Here is a 21,756-nt window from a genome sequence, read left to right on the forward strand (position 1 = left end):
CGCAGAGACCCACAGACTCACAGAGACCCAGAGACTCACACAGAGACCCACACAGAGACCCAGAGACTCACAGAGACCCAGAGACTCACACAGAGACCCACAGACTCACATAGAGACCCATAGAGTCACAGAGACCCACAGACTCACATCAAATAGAGACCCATAGAGTCACAGAGAGACCCACAGACTCACATAGAGACGCACAGACACTCACATAGAGACCCACAGACTCGCACAGAGAGCCATCGACTGACGTAGAAATCTTCCTGAAAGTTGAGTCTTGAGGCATTTCCCGGGCGAACCAGGGCAAGTGAATGAACGAGACGGCTAGGCAGCGTTAGGAAGAGAGTGTTTATTTTATTGTTACCGAGTAGTGCCTTGGGAAGTTGGCGAACAATGTCACAGGCAGCAAGTGGGACTCTGGGCAAACGCGATTTGCGACACATGCATAGAGAGAGACTACAACACCCCACACCATTAGACACGCCGATACACACAGAACCCCACGTGTCTCCCCCCCCACCACTCACCCCATCTCCCCGTGTCCCCCCCCCCCACTACTCACCCACATCTCCCTATGTCTCCCCCCCCCACCACTCACCCACATCTCCCCGTGTCTCCCCCCCTCACCACTCATCCACATCTCCCCCACGTCACACACACCACGTAATTGCCGGCTGGCAGTTGTTAGCAGACACACCCTGAGACACTCAGACTCACCAGCACTCACCACCACACTCATCACCACAACCCTCGCCAAACTCACCACCACACTCACCACCACCCCCCTCGCCAAACTCACCACCACCCCCCTCGCCAAACTCACCACCCCCCTCGCCAAACTCATCACCACACTCACCATCACACTGACCACCACCCCTCGCCAAACCACCACCACACTCACCACACCACCACCACCCTCGCCACTCACCACCACACTCATCACCACCCCCCTCGCCACTCACCACCACACTCACGACCACCACCCTCGCCAAACTCACCACCACCCCCCTCGCCACTCACCACCACACTCATCACCACCACCCTCGCCAAACTCACCACCACACTCACCACCACCCCCCTCGCCAAACTCACCACCACTACACTCACCACCACACTCACCACCACCCCCCTCGCCAAACTCACCACCACACTCACCACCACCCCCCTCGCCAAACTCACCACCACAATCACCACCACCCCCTTCGCCAAACTCACCACCACCACACTAACCACCACACTCACCACCACCCCCCTCGCCAAACTCACCACCACTCACCACCACCCCCCTCGCCAAACTCACCACCACCACACTCACCACCACACTCACTACCACCCCCCTCGCCAAACTCACCACCACACATGAAGTCAGCATGTGCACCACACTCCTCTAACATTCACCGCACTACAAAGAAACATCCCCCGTGTAGCCTTCACAGACTGTAGGGGCAAGTGCTGTTAGCGAGTAGCAGCAGCACCTATGAAGGCCGGCACGGCACACGAGTGGGTGGGTGGCCAGCACCACGCCCGGCCGCCTTTGTCTCCCTAGCGGCGATGTGTACGCACCGCATCAGGTACTCATTTGAGGCCGAGTCGACCTAGGGGAGGCCCAGGACCGGTTCAATAATCGTCGCAGTCGTTGGCCGGAGAGCGGGAATCGAACTCGTGACGCCGGGTTGGTAGCGCGAACCACTGCACCACCGCTCCCCACTTTCATGGCTTTATCTTGGTGATTTCGAAAAGTTTTTTTGGTTTGGCCATGTTTGTTTGTTGTAGTACAGAGTTAGACTGATGGCCTTAATCTAAGTTGTCTTGTGGTTGTTGTTGTTGTTGTTTGACTTGCATCCCACTGGGATTTTTGCACACAGCGTTGGTGTGTAACGGTGATTTTTCTGCAACATTTTGCTGTCTTTTCTTGGATTTTCTGTTTGCACTTAGTCACATAGTCACTTTAAGATGTTTTCTTGTTCATGTTTTTGTTTTTTTGTTTGTTGCGGTTGCACCCGATTCAAGAGCTTTGCCAAATCAATGAACTTGAGCTACACAACACACATTCGACACACACACAACACACATTTGACACACACACAACACACATTCGACACACACACACACACACAACACTCGACCAAGGGCACCATACTCTGAACACGGCATTACAAAATAAACCATCCGAGTTGTTTAGGCTGACGTCTGCAGGACCAAGAGAGTCAGGAGGTGAGGAGGAGAGTTGCAGCACAAACATTAGGGGAACTCAAGTTTCGTATGGACTTAAAACTTTCGTGAATTGCAGCGATTCATATTCTTGGTTCTTTCGGTAAAGTCACGTAGATAGAAAACAAAAAATACGAATAGTAAATAATAAAAAATAGAAATAATAAATCGAAAATAATAAAAGCAAAAAACAACGATAAAAAATAGTAAAATAATTTTTTTAAATAAATTGAAAATAATAAAAGCAAAAATCGAAAAAAATAGTTTTTTTTTTCATAAATCGAAAATAATAAAAACAAAAAGCACAATAAAAAATAGTAAAATATTTTTTTAAATTAATCGAACATAATAAAAGCAAAAAAACACAATAAAAAATAGTAAAATAAAATTTAAATAGATTGAAAATAATAAAAGCAAAAAACAACGATAAAAAAATAGTAAAATATATTTTTTAATTAATCGAAAATAATAAAAGCAAAAAAACACAATAAAAAATAGTAAAATAAAATTTAAATAGATTGAAAATAATAAAAGCAAAAAACAACGATAAAAAATAGTAAAATATATTTTTTTATAAATCGAAAATAATAAAAGCAAAAAACCACAATTAAAAATAATAAAATAAATGTGAAAATAAATTGAAAATAATAAAAGCAAAAACCACAATAAAAAAACTGTCAAATAAAATTTCAAACAAATCGAAAACCACAAAAGCAAAAAAACGACGTTTTCCACCCACGTGACTTCACCGAAAGACCCGCGACGCCAGCTTTGTCGCCAGGCAAATCCCGTCGCTGCTCGGCCCAGCCCAGGGGCACCCCCAGCGGCATCTCTCCCTGCGCGGCACAACGCTGCCAGGAAATCTTCAAGAACGCCGCGAGGAAAGGCACAAACGTGATCGGGAGACCTCCGTGGACAAAGATTCGGGGAGCGCGTCGACTTTTTGAAGCTATTAACGTCCAATTTGCCACAACGTTACAGTGAATTTATCCGTTCTTTTTCCACTAAAAACCATAGCCCCGTGTAAGTGTTCACACACATATATTTGGCTTTTCTGGCAGTCATATGGAGGGAGGCGATGGTAGCTGTTCGTGCGAACACAACGAAAGTGCGTGACGCAATGGGGCAATAAGTATAACCCGTAAAAACAAAGTTTTTCACTATAAATCCTTTATATGCGTGGCGGCTAGAGTCCTCTCGTCCTCTGGCTTGAGATGGCTGCCACCTATGGGTCAGATGATTGCCTGGCCACCATTAAGCAATTGGTAATTAAATATAAATTTTTTTGTCCTAAAAAGTGTAACATTTTGGAACAAAAAACTTTTCACGAACATTAATTGTCACGCACAACGAGTCTGTGTGCAGAATGTCAGCTCGATTGGATCACGGGAAGTGGGTTAAAAAACGACCGAAAGATTTACACGGTCGTAAGCGCGCAAGCAAGCAAGCAAGTGAACTTAATATAAAGGATTTGAAAAGCGCTTGACAAGATAGGGCGAGACACGCGGACACGCGTGTTACACACCAAAGACAAAGATCCCCCAGGTAGCCTCACACTTTTTGAGGGGCAAGGGCCGTTAGCGAGTAGCAGCGCCTACGAAGGCGGGCACGGCACACGAGGGGGTGGGTGGCCAGCACCACGCCCGGCCCCCTTTGTCTCCCTAGTGGCGATGTTTACTACACACCGCACGCATTTGAGGCCGAGTCGACCTAGGGGAGACCCAGGATCGGTTCAGATGCCTGCCACTGTAATTGGCTGTGAGCGGGAATCAAACTCGGGTTGCCGGGTTGAGAAGCGGAGTGCGCTAACCACGACGCCACCGCTACAAAGACACACACAGACACAACACACACACAGACACATACATACGTGTTCAGCCACACACACACACACACACGTGTTCAGCTACACACACACACACGTGTTCAGCTACACACACACACACGTGTTCAGCTACACACACACACGTGTTCAGCTACACACACACACGTGTTCAGCTACACACACACAACACACACACACACGTGTTCACACACATGCTATACAAGACACACACACACGTGTTCAGCCACACACGCACACATGCTATACAAGACACACCCTACACACACACACACATGTTCACACACGCAACACACACATGCTGTACAAGACACACACTACACACACACACACGTGTTCACACACGCAACACACACATGCTGTACAAGACACACACTACACACACAGACACAACACACATACGTGTTCAGCCACACACACACACACATGCTATACAAGACACACACTACACACACACAGACAACACACACACGTGTTCAGCCACACACACACACATGCTATACAAGACACTTACTACACACACACACGCTATTGTTTCATCAAATAGAGTTCACATTTTGGCTCAAGTTTTTTGTAAAAATGTAACGAATTTGGCAGTAACTCTGCTACATCAACACCATCACGACCATCACGACCATCACCGCCACCACCATCACGACCATCACCACCATCACCGCCACCACCATCACCGCCACCACCATCACCACCGCCACCACCATCACCACCGCCACCACCGCCACCACCATCACCGCCACCACCATCACCGCCACCACCATCACCGCCACCACCATCACCGCCACCACCATCACCGCCACCACCATCACGACCATCACCACCACCATCACCGCCACCACCATCACCGCCACCACCATCACCGCCACCACCATCACGACCATCACCACCATCACCGCCACCATCACCGCCACCACCATCACCGCCACCACCATCACGACCATCACCACCATCACCGCCACCATCATCACCGCCACGTGGTGCAAGCTAGGGAAGGTGAATGATGTATGATGGTGGTGATGGTATTGGTGATGGTAGTAATGATGATGGAGGTGGTAACAATGATGGTGCTGGTGGTAGTGATGGTGGTAGTTATGGTGGCAGTGATTATGGCGGTGATAGCGTTGGTGGCAGTGTTGGTGGTGGTAATGATGATGATGGTGGTGGTGCCGATGATGGTGGTGGGGGTGGTGACGATGATGGTGGTGGTGACAATGATGGTGGTGGTGACGATGATAGACTCCGTGCCAGGCTAGGTGCACGCACCCCCACCTCCCCTCCCCACCCCACTAGGCGCGCGTGCTCGACCCGTCCACACAATCGGATAACGACACCGACCACGCCAACGACTCCGCGCCAGGCTAGGTGCACCCCCCCCTCCCGCCCCCGCCGCGCTACGTGTGCGTCGTCAGCCTGTCCACCAGGTCGTCCAGCGTGCTGGCCAGGAGGCGCAGGTCGGCCGGCTCGCTGAAGCGGTGCCCGGCGCCCTTCCTCAGCGTCACGTCCACCTCGGCGGACGCCAGTCGCTCCGCCAGGCGCAGCGCCAGCTGCCACGGCGCCACCTCGTCCGCGAGGCCGTGCAGCAGCCGCACGGGGCAGCGCACGGGCAGCGGGGGCAGCGGGGGCAGCGGGGGCAGCAGTGGGTCGGCCGTCGACGAAGCGGTGACGGTGACGGTCGGGGCGACAAGGAGGCTGTGCCTGGCTGCCTCCAGCACGGCGGCGAGCGGGATTGTGATGTGGGTCTTGGACGAGGAGGGGCTGGGCGAGGGGCTGGGCGAGGGGCTGGGCGAGGGGCTGGGCGAGGGGCTGGGCGAGGAGGAGGAGGGTGGGGGGGAGTAGGGGATGCGAAATTCTCCGGTGCGTTGAGCCTCGGCACGCTCCTGTAGGGCGGGGGGGGAGGTGAGGGCAGGGGGTGAGGACAGGGGGTGAGGGAGTGAGATGGTGAGTGAGTGAGATGGTGAGCGAGTGGTGAGCTGGTGAGTGAGATGGTGAGTGAGCGAGATGGTGAGCGAGTGGTGAGTCGGTGAGTGAGCCGGTGAGCGAGTCGGTGAGCCGGTGAGCGAGTGGTGAGCTGGTGAGATGGTGAGATGGTGAGTGAGCCGGTGAGTGAGTTGGAGAGCGGGTGAGCGAGTGGTGAGTGAGATAGTGAGTGAGCCGGTGAGTGAGTGAGATGGTGAGTGAGATGGTGAGTGAGATGGTGAGTGAGATGGTGAGTGAGATGGTGAGTGAGATCGTGAGTGAGATGGTGAGTGAGATGGTGAGATGGTGAGTGAGCCGGTGAGTGAGTCGGTGAGCGGGTGAGTGAGTCGGCGAGCCCTCACCTCGTCAGTGAGCGAGTAGTGAGATGGTGAGTGAGATGGTGAGCGAGTCGGTGAGCGGGTGAGTGAGCGAGTCGGTAAGCGAGTAGTGAGATGGTGAGTGAGCGGGTGAGTGAGTGAGCCGGTGAGTGAGCGGGTGAGTGAGTGAGCGAGTGAGTGAGTCGGCGAGCCGTCACCTCGTCGGTGAGCGAGCTGTAGACTCGCAGGAGGAAGTCCGGGGCACTGGCCACACCGACCAGGCCGACCACGCGCTCCGGGCGTGCCACGGCCGCCAGCACCATGAGCCACGCGCCCAGACTGGAGCCCACGAGGATCTGAGACACCATCATCATCATCAGCACCATCATCATCATCAGCACTACCATCAGCATCATCATCAGCACCATCATCATCATCAGCACTACCATCAGCATCATCATCAGCACCATGAGCCACGCGCCCAGACTGGAGCCCACGAGGATCTGAGACACCATCATCATCATCAGCACCATCATCATCATCAGCACTATCATCAGCACCATCATCACCATCATCATTATCATCATCATCAGCATCATCATCAGCATCAGCAGCATCATGAGCCACGCGCCCAGACTGGAGCCCACTAGGATCTGAGACACCATCATCATCATCAGCACCATCATCATCATCAGCACTATCATCAGCACCATCATCACCATCATCATTATCATCATCATCAGCATCATTATCATCATCAGCATCATGAGCCACGCGCCCAGACTGGAGCCCACGAGGATCTGAGACACCATCATCAGCACCATCATCATCATCAGCACTATCATCAGCACCATCATCACCATCATCATTATCATCATCATCAGCATCATCATCAGCATCAGCAGCATCATGAGCCACGCGCCCAGACTGGAGCCCACTAGGATCTGAGACACCAGCATCATCATCAGCACCATCATCATCAGCATCATCAGTATCATCATCATCAGCATCATCATCAACACCATCATGAGCCACGCGCCCAGACTGGAGCCCACTAGGATCTGAGACACCAGGACCATCTTCATTATCATCAGCACTATAATCAGCACTATCTTTAGCACTATCATCAGCATCATAACCATCATCAGCATCATCATCATCATCTTCATCAGCACCATAATCATCATCAGCACCATCATCAGCAGCACCATCATCATCAGCACCATCATCTCCATCAGCACCATCATCATCGGCATCATCATCATCTTCATCAGCACCATCATCAGCAGCACCATCATCTCCATCAGCACCATCATCTCCATCATCAGCAGCACCATGAGCCACGCGCCCAGACTGGAGCCTGCCAGGATCTGAAACCCCAGTATCTTCAGCATCATCATCAGCACCATCATCATCAGCACCATCATCAAAACCATCATCAACAACCCCATCAGCAACATCGTGTTGGGTGAGTGTGTGGGCGAGTGCCTTGGTGAGCATCTGGGTGAGTGTCTGGCTGAGTGTGTGGGTTTGTTTGTGAGTTTTGTGGGTGAGCGAGTGGTGGGGTAAGTTTGTGGACAAGTGGGCGAGCGAGCGGATGGGTGAGCGAGCGGTCGGGTGAGTGAGCGGATGGGTGAGTGAGCGGATGGGTGAGCGACCGGCCGGGTGAGTGAGCGGATGGGTGAGCGACCGGCCGGGTGAGTGAGCGGATGGGTGAGCTAGCGGATGGGTGAGTGAGCGGATGGGTGAGTGAGCGGATGGGTGAGTGAGCGGATGGGTGAGTGAGCGGATGGGTGAGCGAGCGGATGGGTGAGCGACCGGCCGGATGAGCGAGTGGATGAGTGAGTGAGCGGATGGGTGAGTGAGCGGATGGGTGAGCGAGCGGATTGGTGAGCGAGCGGATGGGTGAGCGAGCGGATGGGTGAGCGGATGGGTGAGCGAGCGGATGGGTGAGGGAGCGGATGGGTGAGTGAGCGGATGGGTGAGCGAGCGGATGGGTGAGCGAGCGGATGGGTGAGCGAGCGGATGGGTGAGCGAGCGGATGGGTGAGCGAGCGGATGGGTGAGCGACCGGCCGGGTGAGTGAGCGGATGGGTGAGCGAGCGGATGGGTGAGCGAGCGGATGGGTGAGTGAGCAGATGGGTGAGCGAGCGAATGGGTGAGTGAGCGGATGGGTGAGCGAGCGGATGGGTGAGCGACCGGCCGGGTGAGCGAGCGGCCGGTGAGCGAGCGGATGGGTGAGTGAGCGGATGGGTGAGCGAGCGGCCGGATGAGCGAGCGGATGGGTGAGTGAGCGGATGGGTGAGCAAACGACCTGTGGGCCCGTGGTGAGCTGGTCGAGCACGGCGAGGACGTCGCTCTTCCACTGCCCCACCCCCCAGTGGGAGCTGTCACCCTCCGACGCTCCGCAACCCGTGTAGTCGAACCTGGTAACCACGGCGACAGCGTTACCACGGTGACCGTTCATCACCACGGCTACCCAGCGAGGACACGTGTGTCTCCCTCGCCCCCTCGTCAAAGCGTCTCCCCTTCCTCACCTCGCTCGTGTCTCACCCAGCGTCGATCAGAGGTCGCAATCGGGTACCCCCCGATACCCGTACCCTACCCAATACCCGTACCCTACCCGATACCCGTACCCTACCTGATACCCGTACCCTACCTGATACCCGTACCATACCCGATATCCGTACCCTACCCGATACCCGGCTACCCGTACCCGATACCCGTACCCTACCTGATACCCGGCTACCCGTACCCGGCCGGGTACGGGTACGGATACCCGTTTGCGACCCTGGTGCGGCCGGGTACGGGTAGGCCGTGAGTCACTGGTGAGTCACCGTTTGTCACTCATTTCCCAACGTTATGTCTCTTCTCACAATTCAAGTTCCTAGAATCAACCCACCCGCGCCTGCAACGTGGCTTCATCCCAGAGGTCGCAATCGGGTACCCGTTACCCGTACCCTACCCGTACCCGGCCGGGTACGGGTAGGGTACGGCCGGGTACGGGTATGGAATCAAAACCCGTTGGTGACCTCTGGCGTCGATGTCCTCACCCCGAGTCCCTCCCTCTCTCCTCACCCCGAAGCCTCCCCCTCACCCAGTCGACTTTCTCTCTCATCAATCCCAACGTCTCCCTCCTCACCTTGCAATCAACTCACCCCATGTCTCCCTCACCCATCTTCCTCCTCACCCTGCATCACCTCACCTCATGTCTCCCTCACCCATCTTCCTCCTCACCCTGCATCACCTCACCCCATGTCTCCCTCACCCATCTTCCTCCTCACCCTGCATCACCTCACCCCATGTCTCCCTCACCCATCTTCCTCCTCACCCTGCATCACCTCACCCCATGTCTCCCTCACCCCATGTCTCCCTCTTCGCCTTGCAATCAACTCACCCCATGTCTCCCTCACCCCCCAGCGTCTCCCTCACCCAGTGTCTCCCTCTCTGTCCCTCACCCCATGTCTCCCTCTTCGCCTTGCAATCAACTCACCCCATGTCTCCCTCACCCCCCAGCGTCTCCCTCACCCAGTGTCTCCCTCTCTGTCCCTCACCCCATGTCTCCCTCACCCCATGTCTCCCTCTTCGCCTTGCAATCAACTCACCCCATGTCTCCCTCACCCCCCAGCGTCTCCCTCACCCAGTGTCTCCCTCTCTGTCCCTCACCCCATGTCTCCCTCACCCCACGTCTCCCTCCATCACCTCACCCCATGTCTCCCTCACCCATCTTCCTCCTCACCCTCCATCACCTCACCCCATGTCTCCCTCACCACCCAGTGTCTCCCCCTGTCCCTCACCCCACGTCTCCCTCCATAACCTCACCCCATGTCTCCCTCACCCATCTTCCTCCTCACCCTCCATCACCTCACCCCATGTCTCCCTCACCACCCAGTGTCTCCCCCTGTCCCTCACCCCACGTCTCCCTCCATCACCTCACCCCATGTCTCCCTCACCCATCTTCCTCCTCACCCTCCATCACCTCACCCCATGTCTCCCTCACCACCCAGTGTCTCCCCCTGTCCCTCACCCCACGTCTCCCTCCATCACCTCACCCCATGTCTCCCTCACCCATCTTCCTCCTCACCCTCCATCACCTCACCCCATGTCTCCCTCACCACCCAGTGTCTCCCCCTGTCCCTCACCCCACGTCTCCCTCCATCACCTCACCCCATGTCTCCCTCACCCATCTTCCTCCTCACCCTCCATCACCTCACCCCATGTCTCCCTCACCACCCAGTGTCTCCCCCTGTCCCTCACCCCACGTCTCCCTCCATCACCTCACCCCATGTCTCCCTCACCCATCTTCCTCCTCACCCTCCATCACCTCACCCCATGTCTCCCTCACCACCCAGTGTCTCCCCCTGTCCCTCACCCCACGTCTCCCTCCATCACCTCACCCCATGTCTCCCTCACCCATCTTCCTCCTCACCCTCCATCACCTCACCCCATGTCTCCCTCACCACCCAGTGTCTCCCCCTGTCCCTCACCCCACGTCTCCCTCCATCACCTCACCCCATGTCTCCCTCACCCATCTTCCTCCTCACCCTCCATCACCTCACCCCATGTCTCCCTCACCACCCAGTGTCTCCCCCTGTCCCTCACCCCACGTCTCCCTCCATCACCTCACCCCATGTCTCCCTCACCCATCTTCCTCCTCACCCTCCATCACCTCACCCCATGTCTCCCTCACCACCCAGTGTCTCCCCCTGTCCCTCACCCCACGTCTCCCTCCATCACCTCACCCCATGTCTCCCTCACCCATCTTCCTCCTCACCCTCCATCACCTCACCCCATGTCTCCCTCACCACCCAGTGTCTCCCCCTGTCCCTCACCCCACGTCTCCCTCCATCACCTCACCCCATGTCTCCCTCACCCATCTTCCTCCTCACCCTCCATCACCTCACCCCATGTCTCCCTCACCACCCAGTGTCTCCCCCTGTCCCTCACCCCACGTCTCCCTCCATCACCTCACCCCATGTCTCCCTCACCCATCTTCCTCCTCACCCTCCATCACCTCACCCCATGTCTCCCTCACCACCCAGTGTCTCCCCCTGTCCCTCACCCCACGTCTCCCTCCATCACCTCACCCCATGTCTCCCTCACCCATCTTCCTCCTCACCCTCCATCACCTCACCCCATGTCTCCCTCACCACCCAGTGTCTCCCCCTGTCCCTCACCCCACGTCTCCCTCCATCACCTCACCCCATGTCTCCCTCACCCATCTTCCTCCTCACCCTCCATCACCTCACCCCATGTCTCCCTCACCACCCAGTGTCTCCCCCTGTCCCTCACCCCACGTCTCCCTCCATCACCTCACCCCATGTCTCCCTCACCCATCTTCCTCCTCACCCTCCATCACCTCACCCCATGTCTCCCTCACCACCCAGTGTCTCCCCCTGTCCCTCACCCCACGTCTCCCTCCATCACCTCACCCCATGTCTCCCTCACCCATCTTCCTCCTCACCCTCCATCACCTCACCCCATGTCTCCCTCACCACCCAGTGTCTCCCCCTGTCCCTCACCCCACGTCTCCCTCCATCACCTCACCCCATGTCTCCCTCACCCATCTTCCTCCTCACCCCGCATCCTCACACCCCATGTCTCCCTCACCCAGCGTCTCTCTCACCACTCAGCGTCTCCCTCTCTGTCCCTCACCCCATGTCTCCCTCAACCATCCCCCTCCTCACCCTGCATCACCTCACCCCATGTCTCCCTCACCCAGCGTCTCTCTCCCGCTCTCCCTTCCTCCTCACCCACCCACCCACCCACACGTCCCCCGTGTCCCCCGCGTCCCCCCCTCACCGGGTGTAGGCGTGCCCCACGGAGCGGCAGTAGCCGTGCAGGGCGGTGCCCTTGGCCCCGTCCATACTGGACCCGAACCCCGGCAGAAAGAGCACGCCGGGAGATTTGCCCGCGCTGAGCGAGTAGGCGAGGCGGGGCGCGTCAGCCCGCGACAGGTACGACACTGACGACTTCCAGCGTGACCCTGGTGGGGGGGGGGGGTGGTGGGGGGGTGGTGGGGGGTGGTGGAGGGGTGGTGGAGGGGTGGTGGGGTGGTGGGTGGTGGTGGGTGGTGGTGGGGTGGTGGTGGGGGTGGTGGGTGGTGGTGGGTGGTGGGGGGTGGTGGTGGGGGGTGGTGGGTGGGGTGGTGGTGGGTGGTGGTGGGTGGTGGTGGGTGGTGGTGGTGGTGGGGGGTGGTGGGTGGTGGATGGGTGGGGTGGTGGGGGGGTGGGGTGGTGGGGGTGTTGGGGGGTGGTGGGGTGGTTTTAGGGGTGGGTGGTGGGGGGTGGTGGTGGGTGGTGGTGGGGGGTGGTGGTCGGGGGTGGTGGTGGGGGGTGGTGGGGGGGGGTCAACGCGGCAAAGGGGTCAGGTCCCCTGAGTGAGTTGTGGATGAGCTGGAGATCGGGACTTGGGTTTAAAACCCTTTCCCGTTCCAATGATGTACTACGCCGACGACTTACGGAATGACCCGGGTGAGCGGGGTGGGGGTAGAGTGGGGAGCGGTGGTGCAGCGGTTAGCGCTACGCTGCGCTACGAACCTGGCGACCCGAGTTCGATTCCCGCTCATGGCCAAAATCAGTGACGATTATCGGAACCGGTCCTGGGTCTCCCCAAGGTCGACTCAGCCTCAAATGAGTAACCTGGTGTAGCGGTGTGTAAACATCGCCACTGGGGAGACAAAGGCGGCCGGGGGTGGAGGGGAAAGAGCGCCAACCCAGCTTAAATATACGCTGCCAAGCCTGGTGGTGTTTCATTCAGACGCTGTCTTCCCGACAGACGCTGTTCTTCACCTGAGGACGGCTGCTTGCGTTGTGGCCGAAACGTCGTGAGAATTATTTTATTATGTTTTATTTTTATTATTTTATTATTTCCATTCTACGTGACTTTACCGAACGAACCAAGAAGATGAATCCCTGCAGTCACGAAAGATTTAAATCGAAATTTGATAACACTGGTCAACACACTTTTTCTGGCACAAGGAATTCCAACGGTTTTAATTTTGGGGTGCTGATTCCAAATCTGGCATCAGTTTTTGTCTATCACATCAGGTTTTTGAGATATTTAAATATAGCATTTTCAATAAAAACTGCAGAAGAAAAATATCAAATAAATGTGGATATCTACATAAAATGATATTATAAACACACTATCCTAAAAACACAGCACCATAACACTAAAGCAGTCACTGACTCGCAACAACTTGCAATCATAAGTGACAGAGTTAATTTCGGGTAAAATCAATGAAAATGGGGTATGCCGATAGCATAAAAATGAGATGTGATAGAGCAAATCTGAGACCAGATTTAGAATCAGCACCCTGAAATTAGTCTAGAACAGCTGCAAAAGTCCAGGCCAGAAAAAAAGAAATGTTTTGTTGTAGACCAGTGTAATCGGCGACGTTTCAGGCAACGGCCCTTTTTCGTGTACACACCACTCACACAAACCACACACCACTCACACAAACCACACACCACTCACACACACCACTCACACACACACACCAATCACACACACACACCACTCACACACACACACCACTCACACACACACACCACTCACACACACACCCCACTCACACACACACACCACTCACACACACCACTCACACACACCACTCACTCACACATACCACACACACACACCACTCACACACCACTCACACACACACACCACTCACACACACACACCACTCACACGCACACACACCACTCACACACACACACCACTCACACACACCACTCACTCACACACAACACTCACCACTCACACACACACCATTCACACACACCACTCACACACACACCACTCACACACCACTCACACACACACCACTCACACACACACCACTCACACGCACCACTCACACACACACACCACTCACACACACACACCGCTCACACACACACACCGCTCACTCACACACACCACTCACACACACACACCACTCACACACACACCACTCACACACACACACACACACCGCTCACACACACACACCGCTCACTCACACACACCACTCACACACACACACCACTCACACACACCACTCACACACACACACCACACACCACTCACTCATAGCATAAAAATGAGATGTGATAGAGCAAATCTGAGACCAGATTTAGAATCAGCTCCCTGAAATTAGTCTAGAACAGCTGCAAAAGTCCAGGCCAGAAAAAAAGAAATGTTTTGTTGTAGACCAGTGTAATCGGCGACGTTTCAGGCAACGGCCCTTTTTCGTGTACACACCACTCACACAAACCACACACCACTCACACAAACCACACACCACTCACACACACACACCACTCACACACACCACTCACACACACACACCACTCACACACACACACACCACTCACACACACACACCACTCACACACACACACCACTCACACACACACACCACTCACACACACCACTCACTCACACATACCACACACACCACTCACACACCACTCACACATACACACCACTCACACACACACACCACTCACACGCACACACACCACTCACACACACACACACCACTCACACACACACACACACCACTCACACACACCACTCACTCACACACAACACTCACTCACACAACTCACATTCACTCACACACACCATTCACACACACCACTCACACACACACCACTCACACACCACTCACACACACACCACTCACACACACACCACTCACACACACCACTCACACACACACACCACTCACACACACACACCCCTCACACACACACACCGCTCACTCACACACACCACTCACACACACACACCACTCACACACACACCACTCACACACACACACACACCGCTCACACACACACACCGCTCACTCACACACACCACTCACACACACCACTCACACACACACACCACACACCACTCACTCACACCACTCACCATACACACACAAACCACTCACACACACACACCACTCACTCACACACACCGCTCACACACACACACCGCTCACTCACACACACCACTCACACACACCACTCACACACACACACCACACACCACTCACTCACACCACTCACCATACACGCACAAACCACTCACACACACACACACCACTCACACACACACACCACTCACACACACACCACTCACACACACACCACTCACACACCACTCACACACACCACATACACCACTCACACACACACACCACTCACTCACACCCCACTCACACACACACACCACTCACACACACCACTCACAAACCACTCACACACACACACACCACTCACACACACACACACTCACCACTCACACACACACCACTCACACACACACCACTCACACACCACTCACACACACACCACTCACACACCACACACACACCACTCACACACACACCACTCACACACCCACCACTCACACACCACTCACACAAACCACACCACACACACACCACTCACACAAACCACACCACACACACACACCACTCACACACACACCACTCACACACCACACACACACCACTCATACACACACACCACTCACACACACACCACTCACACACACACCACTCACACACACACCACTCACACACACACCACTCACACACACACCACTCACACACCACTCACACACACACACCACTCACACACACACACCCCACTCACACACCACTCACACACACACCACTCACACACCACACACACTCCACTCACACACACACCACTCACACACCCACCACTCACACAAACCACACCACACACACACACCACTCACACACACACCACTCACACAAACCACACCACACACACACCACTCACACACACCACTCACACACCACACACACACCACTCATACACACACACCACTCACACACACACCACTCACACACACACACCCACCACTCACACACCACTCACACAAACCACACCACACACACACCACTCACACAAACCACACCACACACACACCACACAACGGAGAAGGGGTCTGTTGTCCGAAACGTCGCCCACCGAGTACATTCCCATATAAGGTGGCGCACGCATCTCACAAAGTTATTTCGGGCGCGTTGAAGCGATTTAAGATTCACTAAACAAGCCTTAATAATAAAAACACACAACGAATAGGTACGAGAAGCGTGACACAATAACACAGAGTAACAACAATATTTAGCAACAACAACATTTAGCAGCAACAACATTGAGCAACAACAACAACATTTATCAGGAAGTTAGTTATTAGAGGGCAAGGCCGCGTTGAGGCCTAGGCGTCTAGGCTTCAGCGCAGACCCGCGCGCTTGCCGGGCTCCCCACCGCTGCCGACGATGATGTTGTTGACGATGATGTTGTTGACAATGTTGTTGTTGACAATGTTGTTGTTGTTGACAATGTTGTTGTTGTTGTTGACTGCTTCCTTACCTCCTCCGAGACTCCGCGCAGACGTCAGGAGCCTAGGCCTAGCCAACAACGCCGCCATGACCGCGGTCGCCATGACGACGAGCGGGGGAAACCTCGCGAGAGTTGGGGGCGCGGGGGGAAATCTCGCGAGAGTTGGGGGCGGGGGGAAATCTCGCGAGAGTTGGGGGAGGGGGGGAAATCTCGCGAGAGTTGGGGGCGCGGGGGGAAATCTCGCGAGAGTTGGGGGCGGGGGGAGAAATCTCGCGAGAGTTGGGGGCGGGGGGAAATCTCGCGAGAGTTGGGGGCGGGGGAAGAAATCTCGCGAGAGTTGGGGGCGGGGGGGGAAATCTCGCGAGAGTTGGGGGCGGGGGGAAATCTCGCGAGAGTTGGGGGCGGGGGGGGAAATCTCGCGAGATTTTGAGGCGGCCCAGTGCTTGGAGACGGTGGGCGGGGGGACCTCCAATAGAGGTCGACGTTTCGGGCAATGGCCCTTCTTTATAGCACACAGAGGGGGCGCCAGAGGCAAGGCATAAGGAGGAGATTGCACTTGTTCACACGGTGGAATATTACATTGCAAACTTATTTTCTGACCTTAATATTGTAATACTGGTAGGAACCTCCTGGTTACACCAGCGCACAGGGGATTATTGTGTCCGTCCGTCGTGCATCCAAAATTGGGGGGGGTGGGGCTGGGTGGAGAGGGGAGGGTGAGGAGGGGCTGGGTGGGGCCGGGAGGGTGGGGAGTGGGAGGGGCTGGGTGGGGAGGGGCTGGGTGGGGAGGGTGGGGAGGGGCTGGGTGGGGAGGGGCTGGGTGGGGTGGGGCTGGGTGGGGGGGTGGGGCTGGGTGGAGAGGGGCTGGGTGGGGGGTGGGAGGGGTGGGGCTGGGTGGGGAGGGGCTGGTCACCCCGTGGTGCCCTTATAAAACTCAACGTTTCACCTACTCACGCCGGCTTGTGCCCGCCCTCACAGTCGGGCATATTTGCGGAATACACCACGCCGCCGTTGACCCTGCAGGCCATTGACCGAGCAACCCGACGTTCCTACCAGCTCCCTCCGCAGGAATGTTTGCGAGCAAGCGAACCAGGTGGCGATCCAGCCGCCACGGGCAACATCCCAGAATCCAGATGCCCCTATGTGAGTGTCAGTGCAGAATCGCGATCTGCATTGCTCACGACATCTAAGATGTACGGCCAGGATCGAACCGTGCGGTGTTCACGCAACAACGCCGGGCTCGGCGCTAGAACGCCGGCTGCTGCTTCCGTTCGGGATGACTGCAGGGTTTTTGGTAGTACACATACCGTTATAACGCGGGACACGTACCGTTATAACGCGGGACACGTACCGTTATAACGCGGGACACGTACCATTATAACGCGGGACACGTACCGTTATAACGCGGGACACGCACCGTTATAACGCGGGACACGTACCGTTATAACGCGGGACACTCACCGTTATAACGCGGGACACTCACCGTTATAACGCGGGACACGCACCGTTATAACGCGGGACACGCACCGTTATAACGCGGGACACGCACCGTTATAACGCGGGACACGCACCGTTATAACGCGGGACACGCACCGTTATAACGCGGGACACGTACCGTTATAACGCGGGACACATACCGTTATAACGCGGTACACTCACCGTTATAACGCGGTACACTCACCGTTATAACGCGGGACACGTACCGTTATAACGCGGGACACGTACCGTTATAACGCGGGACACGTACCGTTATAACGGGGGACACGTACCGTTATAACGCGGTACACTCACCGTTATAACGCGGTACACTCACCGTTATAACGCGGGACACGTACCGTTATAACGCGGGACACATACCGTTATAACGCGGTACACTCACCGTTATAACGCGGTACACTCACCGTTATAACGCGGGACACGTACCGTTATAACGCGGGACACGTACCGTTATAACGCGGGACACGTACCGTTATAACGCGGGACACGTACCGTTATAACGCGGTACACTCACCGTTATAACGCGGTACACTCACCGTTATAACGCGGGACACGTACCGTTATAACGCGGTACACTCACCGTTATAACGCTCCCGCTATAACGCGGGACACTCAACGCGGACAGTTGAACTACTTGCCCGAGCCGTGTGGCACGATACGGTCCGTGGGATGATACCCCATTCATCTCAGCGTCAGAGGTCGCAACCGGGTACCCGATACCCGGCCGGGTAGCCGGGTACGGGTACTCGTTTGCGACCCTGGTGCGGCCGGGTACGGGTAGGCCGTGAGTCACTGGTGAGTCACCGTTTGTCACTCATTTCGGGTAGGGTACGGGTAGGGTACGGGTAGGGTACGGGTACCCGGCCGGGTACGGGTACCCGTTTGCGACCCTTGTGCGGCCGAGTACGGGTAAGGAATCAAAACCCGTTAGCGACCTGCTCAGCGTACCAGACCCCCCACCCCCCCTCGCTGTGCTCTGCCCCTCCCGCCCATCATCCGGCCCCCCACCACAACCGCAAAGAATGACAACAGAAACACTCTGCAACACAACAACCACGACGCTTGTGCCAGGCCATGTGCACCTTGAGGCTACCACGTGAAGTGTCGAACGCCCGCTGGCAGGAGGTCACGGGGCAGACCCAGCAGGTGCCACGGGTCGACTGACCGAGATGACCGAGATGAGTGGCTGATGCACCACCTGTGCCCCCTACTGTGCCAACTTGCTGTGCTTTAGACACCCGGCGCTCCGCTCGTGTGTGTGTTTGCAACACAAACAAACAGAGAGACACACACAGAGACACACAAACAGAGACACACACACACAGAGACACACACAGAGACACACACACAGAGACACACACACAGAGACACACAAACACACAGACACACACACAGAGACACACACACAGAGACACACAAACACACAGAGACACACACACACACAGAGACACACAAACACACAGAGAGACACACACAGAGACACACAACACACGTATAACGTTTTACTCTCCCGCGTCCTCGTGGGAAAATGACCGCGACATTTACCACAGCGACCAAAAACATGGGACAACGGCTAAATAACCAACGCGTCAAATTTCGATTTAAAGCTTCTTTCGTGACTGCAGGGATTCATCTTCTTGGTTCTTTCGGTAAAGTGACATAGAATGGAAATAATAAAATAATAAAGATAAAACATTATAAAATAATTCTCACGACGTTTCGGCCACAACGCAAGCAGCCGTCCTCAGGTGAAGAACAGGTCTGTCGGAAAGACAGCGTCATTCAGTCATTCAGACGCTGTCTTTTTGACAGACCTGCTCTCCGCCTGAGGACGGCTGCTTGTGTTGTGGCCGAAACGTCGTGAGAATTATTTTATTATGTTTTATCTTTATTATTTCCATTCTACGTGACTTTACCGAAAGAACCAAGAAGATGAAAACGCGTCCTTTGTGAAAACGCTGCCAACCGCAGTGGCGGCGGCGGTGACGGTGATGGGGCAGCAGCAGCAGTCGTGGCGGCGGCGGTGGTGGCGGTGGTGGTGGCGGCAGCCAACGCCACTGAGCTCAGAGGGTGCCGGTTGGACTCCCATCCATCTCGCGGTGCCGTAGCAGTTAGAACGATGCCGGGAGGGGGGGGGGGGACCAGGTTTCTTGGGTCCATCATCGCCACCGCCAACTCTACGGTGACCACCAAAACCACGACCGCTACCACCACCACCTCTGCCACTGCCACCGTTACCACCAAAACCGTCGCCACCATCTCTACCACCGCCATCACCACCGTCACCATTGCCACCGTTACCACCATCACTGTTACCACCTTTACCACCAGCTCTACTACCGCCACCGTTACCACCTATACCACACCTCTACCACCGCTCACCACCGTCACCACCATCTCTACCATCGTCATCGCTGCCACCGTTACCACCATCACTGTTGCCATCTTCACCACCACCTCTACCACCCGTCACCACCACCACCTCTACTACCGCCACCATTACCACCAATACCACACCTCTACCACCGCTCACCACCGTCACCACCACCACCGCCGCCACCTAGCAGCTGTGTAAAAGGGCTCACCGCGGCGAGGCCCAATCGGCAGGGTGAGTCGCGTGTGCGCGGTGGGGCAAAGCGTGGGTCACGCCCCAAGACGTACTCTAGTTAGCGGTAGAAGAGCGGGTCGGAGAGAGAGGCGCTCGCTCGCTCTCGAACAACTAGCAGAGGTCGCAAACGGGTTTTGATTCCTTACCCGTACCCGGCCGCACCAGGGTCGCAAACGGGTACCCGTACCCGGCCGTACCCGTACCCTACCCGTACCCTACCCGGCCGGGTACGGGTATCGGGTACCCGATTGCGACCTCTGGGATGAAGCCATGTTGCAGGCGCGGGTGGGTTGATTCTAGGAACTTGAATTGTGAGAAGAGACAAGACGTTGGGAAATGAGTGACAAACGGTGACTCACCAGTGACTCACGGTCTACCCGTACCCGGCCGCACCAGGGTTGGGTACGGGTAGCCGGGTATCGGGTAGGGTACGGGTATCGGGTACCCGGTTGCGACCTCTGACAACGAGGGAGGAAGGCTCTTCCCCCAGCAGGGGCGTCGGCAAGCCTTTGCAAGGGCTGTGCCTTTAGCCCGGCGTTTACCTTACGAAGCATCGTGGGAGCTACCGACTCCACCTCTCCCACAATGCCCTGCACCTCTCCCACAATGCCCTGCACAAGGGCAAGGCCCGGCCCCGCTACTGGCCATCCGTGGCGAAGAGCTTTAGAGATCGTCGGATTCCTCCTCGGGGTGGGATGTGCGCGGCAGTGCGACGCACGCGCGCGACTTTGTCACGCGATTAGGAAAAACAAGTGCACTTTGGGTGGGGAGAGGGGGTGGGGGAGTTGATGTACAGTTGGCGTTAGGGATGCAGCCACCCAGCGGTGGACAGGGACTGGCCGAGGGTGACGTGACACGATGGCGGATTGTCTCGAGCGCGGATTGGTGTGAGGTGCGTGTGTCTGTGTGTGTTTACGTGTGTACGTGTGTGTACGTGTCTGTGTGT

General features: G+C 55.7%; 1 protein-coding gene across 2 annotated transcripts; it reads right to left on the bottom strand.

Annotated features, from left to right (window-relative positions):
• Positions 1-915: 915 nt before the first annotated feature.
• ABHD10 (abhydrolase domain containing 10, depalmitoylase) lies at positions 916-19,994 on the bottom strand. Of its 2 annotated transcripts, none has more exons than XM_061576888.1 (5): positions 19,285-19,994; positions 12,147-12,330; positions 8,659-8,770; positions 6,564-6,701; positions 916-5,949 (listed from the first exon to the last, which is right to left on the bottom strand). In XM_061576888.1, the coding sequence occupies exons 2-5, from the start codon at positions 12,209-12,211 to the stop codon at positions 5,464-5,466; spliced, it is 801 nt and encodes a 266-aa protein (XP_061432872.1). In that variant the 5' UTR covers positions 12,212-12,330; positions 19,285-19,994; the 3' UTR covers positions 916-5,463. The 2 variants fall into 2 exon arrangements, with proteins under 2 accessions (XP_061432872.1, XP_061432871.1); XM_061576887.1 differs by lacking the exon at positions 19,285-19,994 and adding an exon at positions 16,736-16,816 and having other exon boundaries at positions 919-5,949.
• Between the last annotated feature and the right edge of the window lie 1,762 nt (positions 19,995-21,756).

Source organism: Lethenteron reissneri, chromosome 62 (assembly GCF_015708825.2).
Source record: "Lethenteron reissneri isolate LAM-NWPU_2019-01 chromosome 62, ASM1570882v1, whole genome shotgun sequence".
Classification (NCBI taxonomy): domain Eukaryota; kingdom Metazoa; phylum Chordata; class Hyperoartia; order Petromyzontiformes; family Petromyzontidae; genus Lethenteron; species Lethenteron reissneri.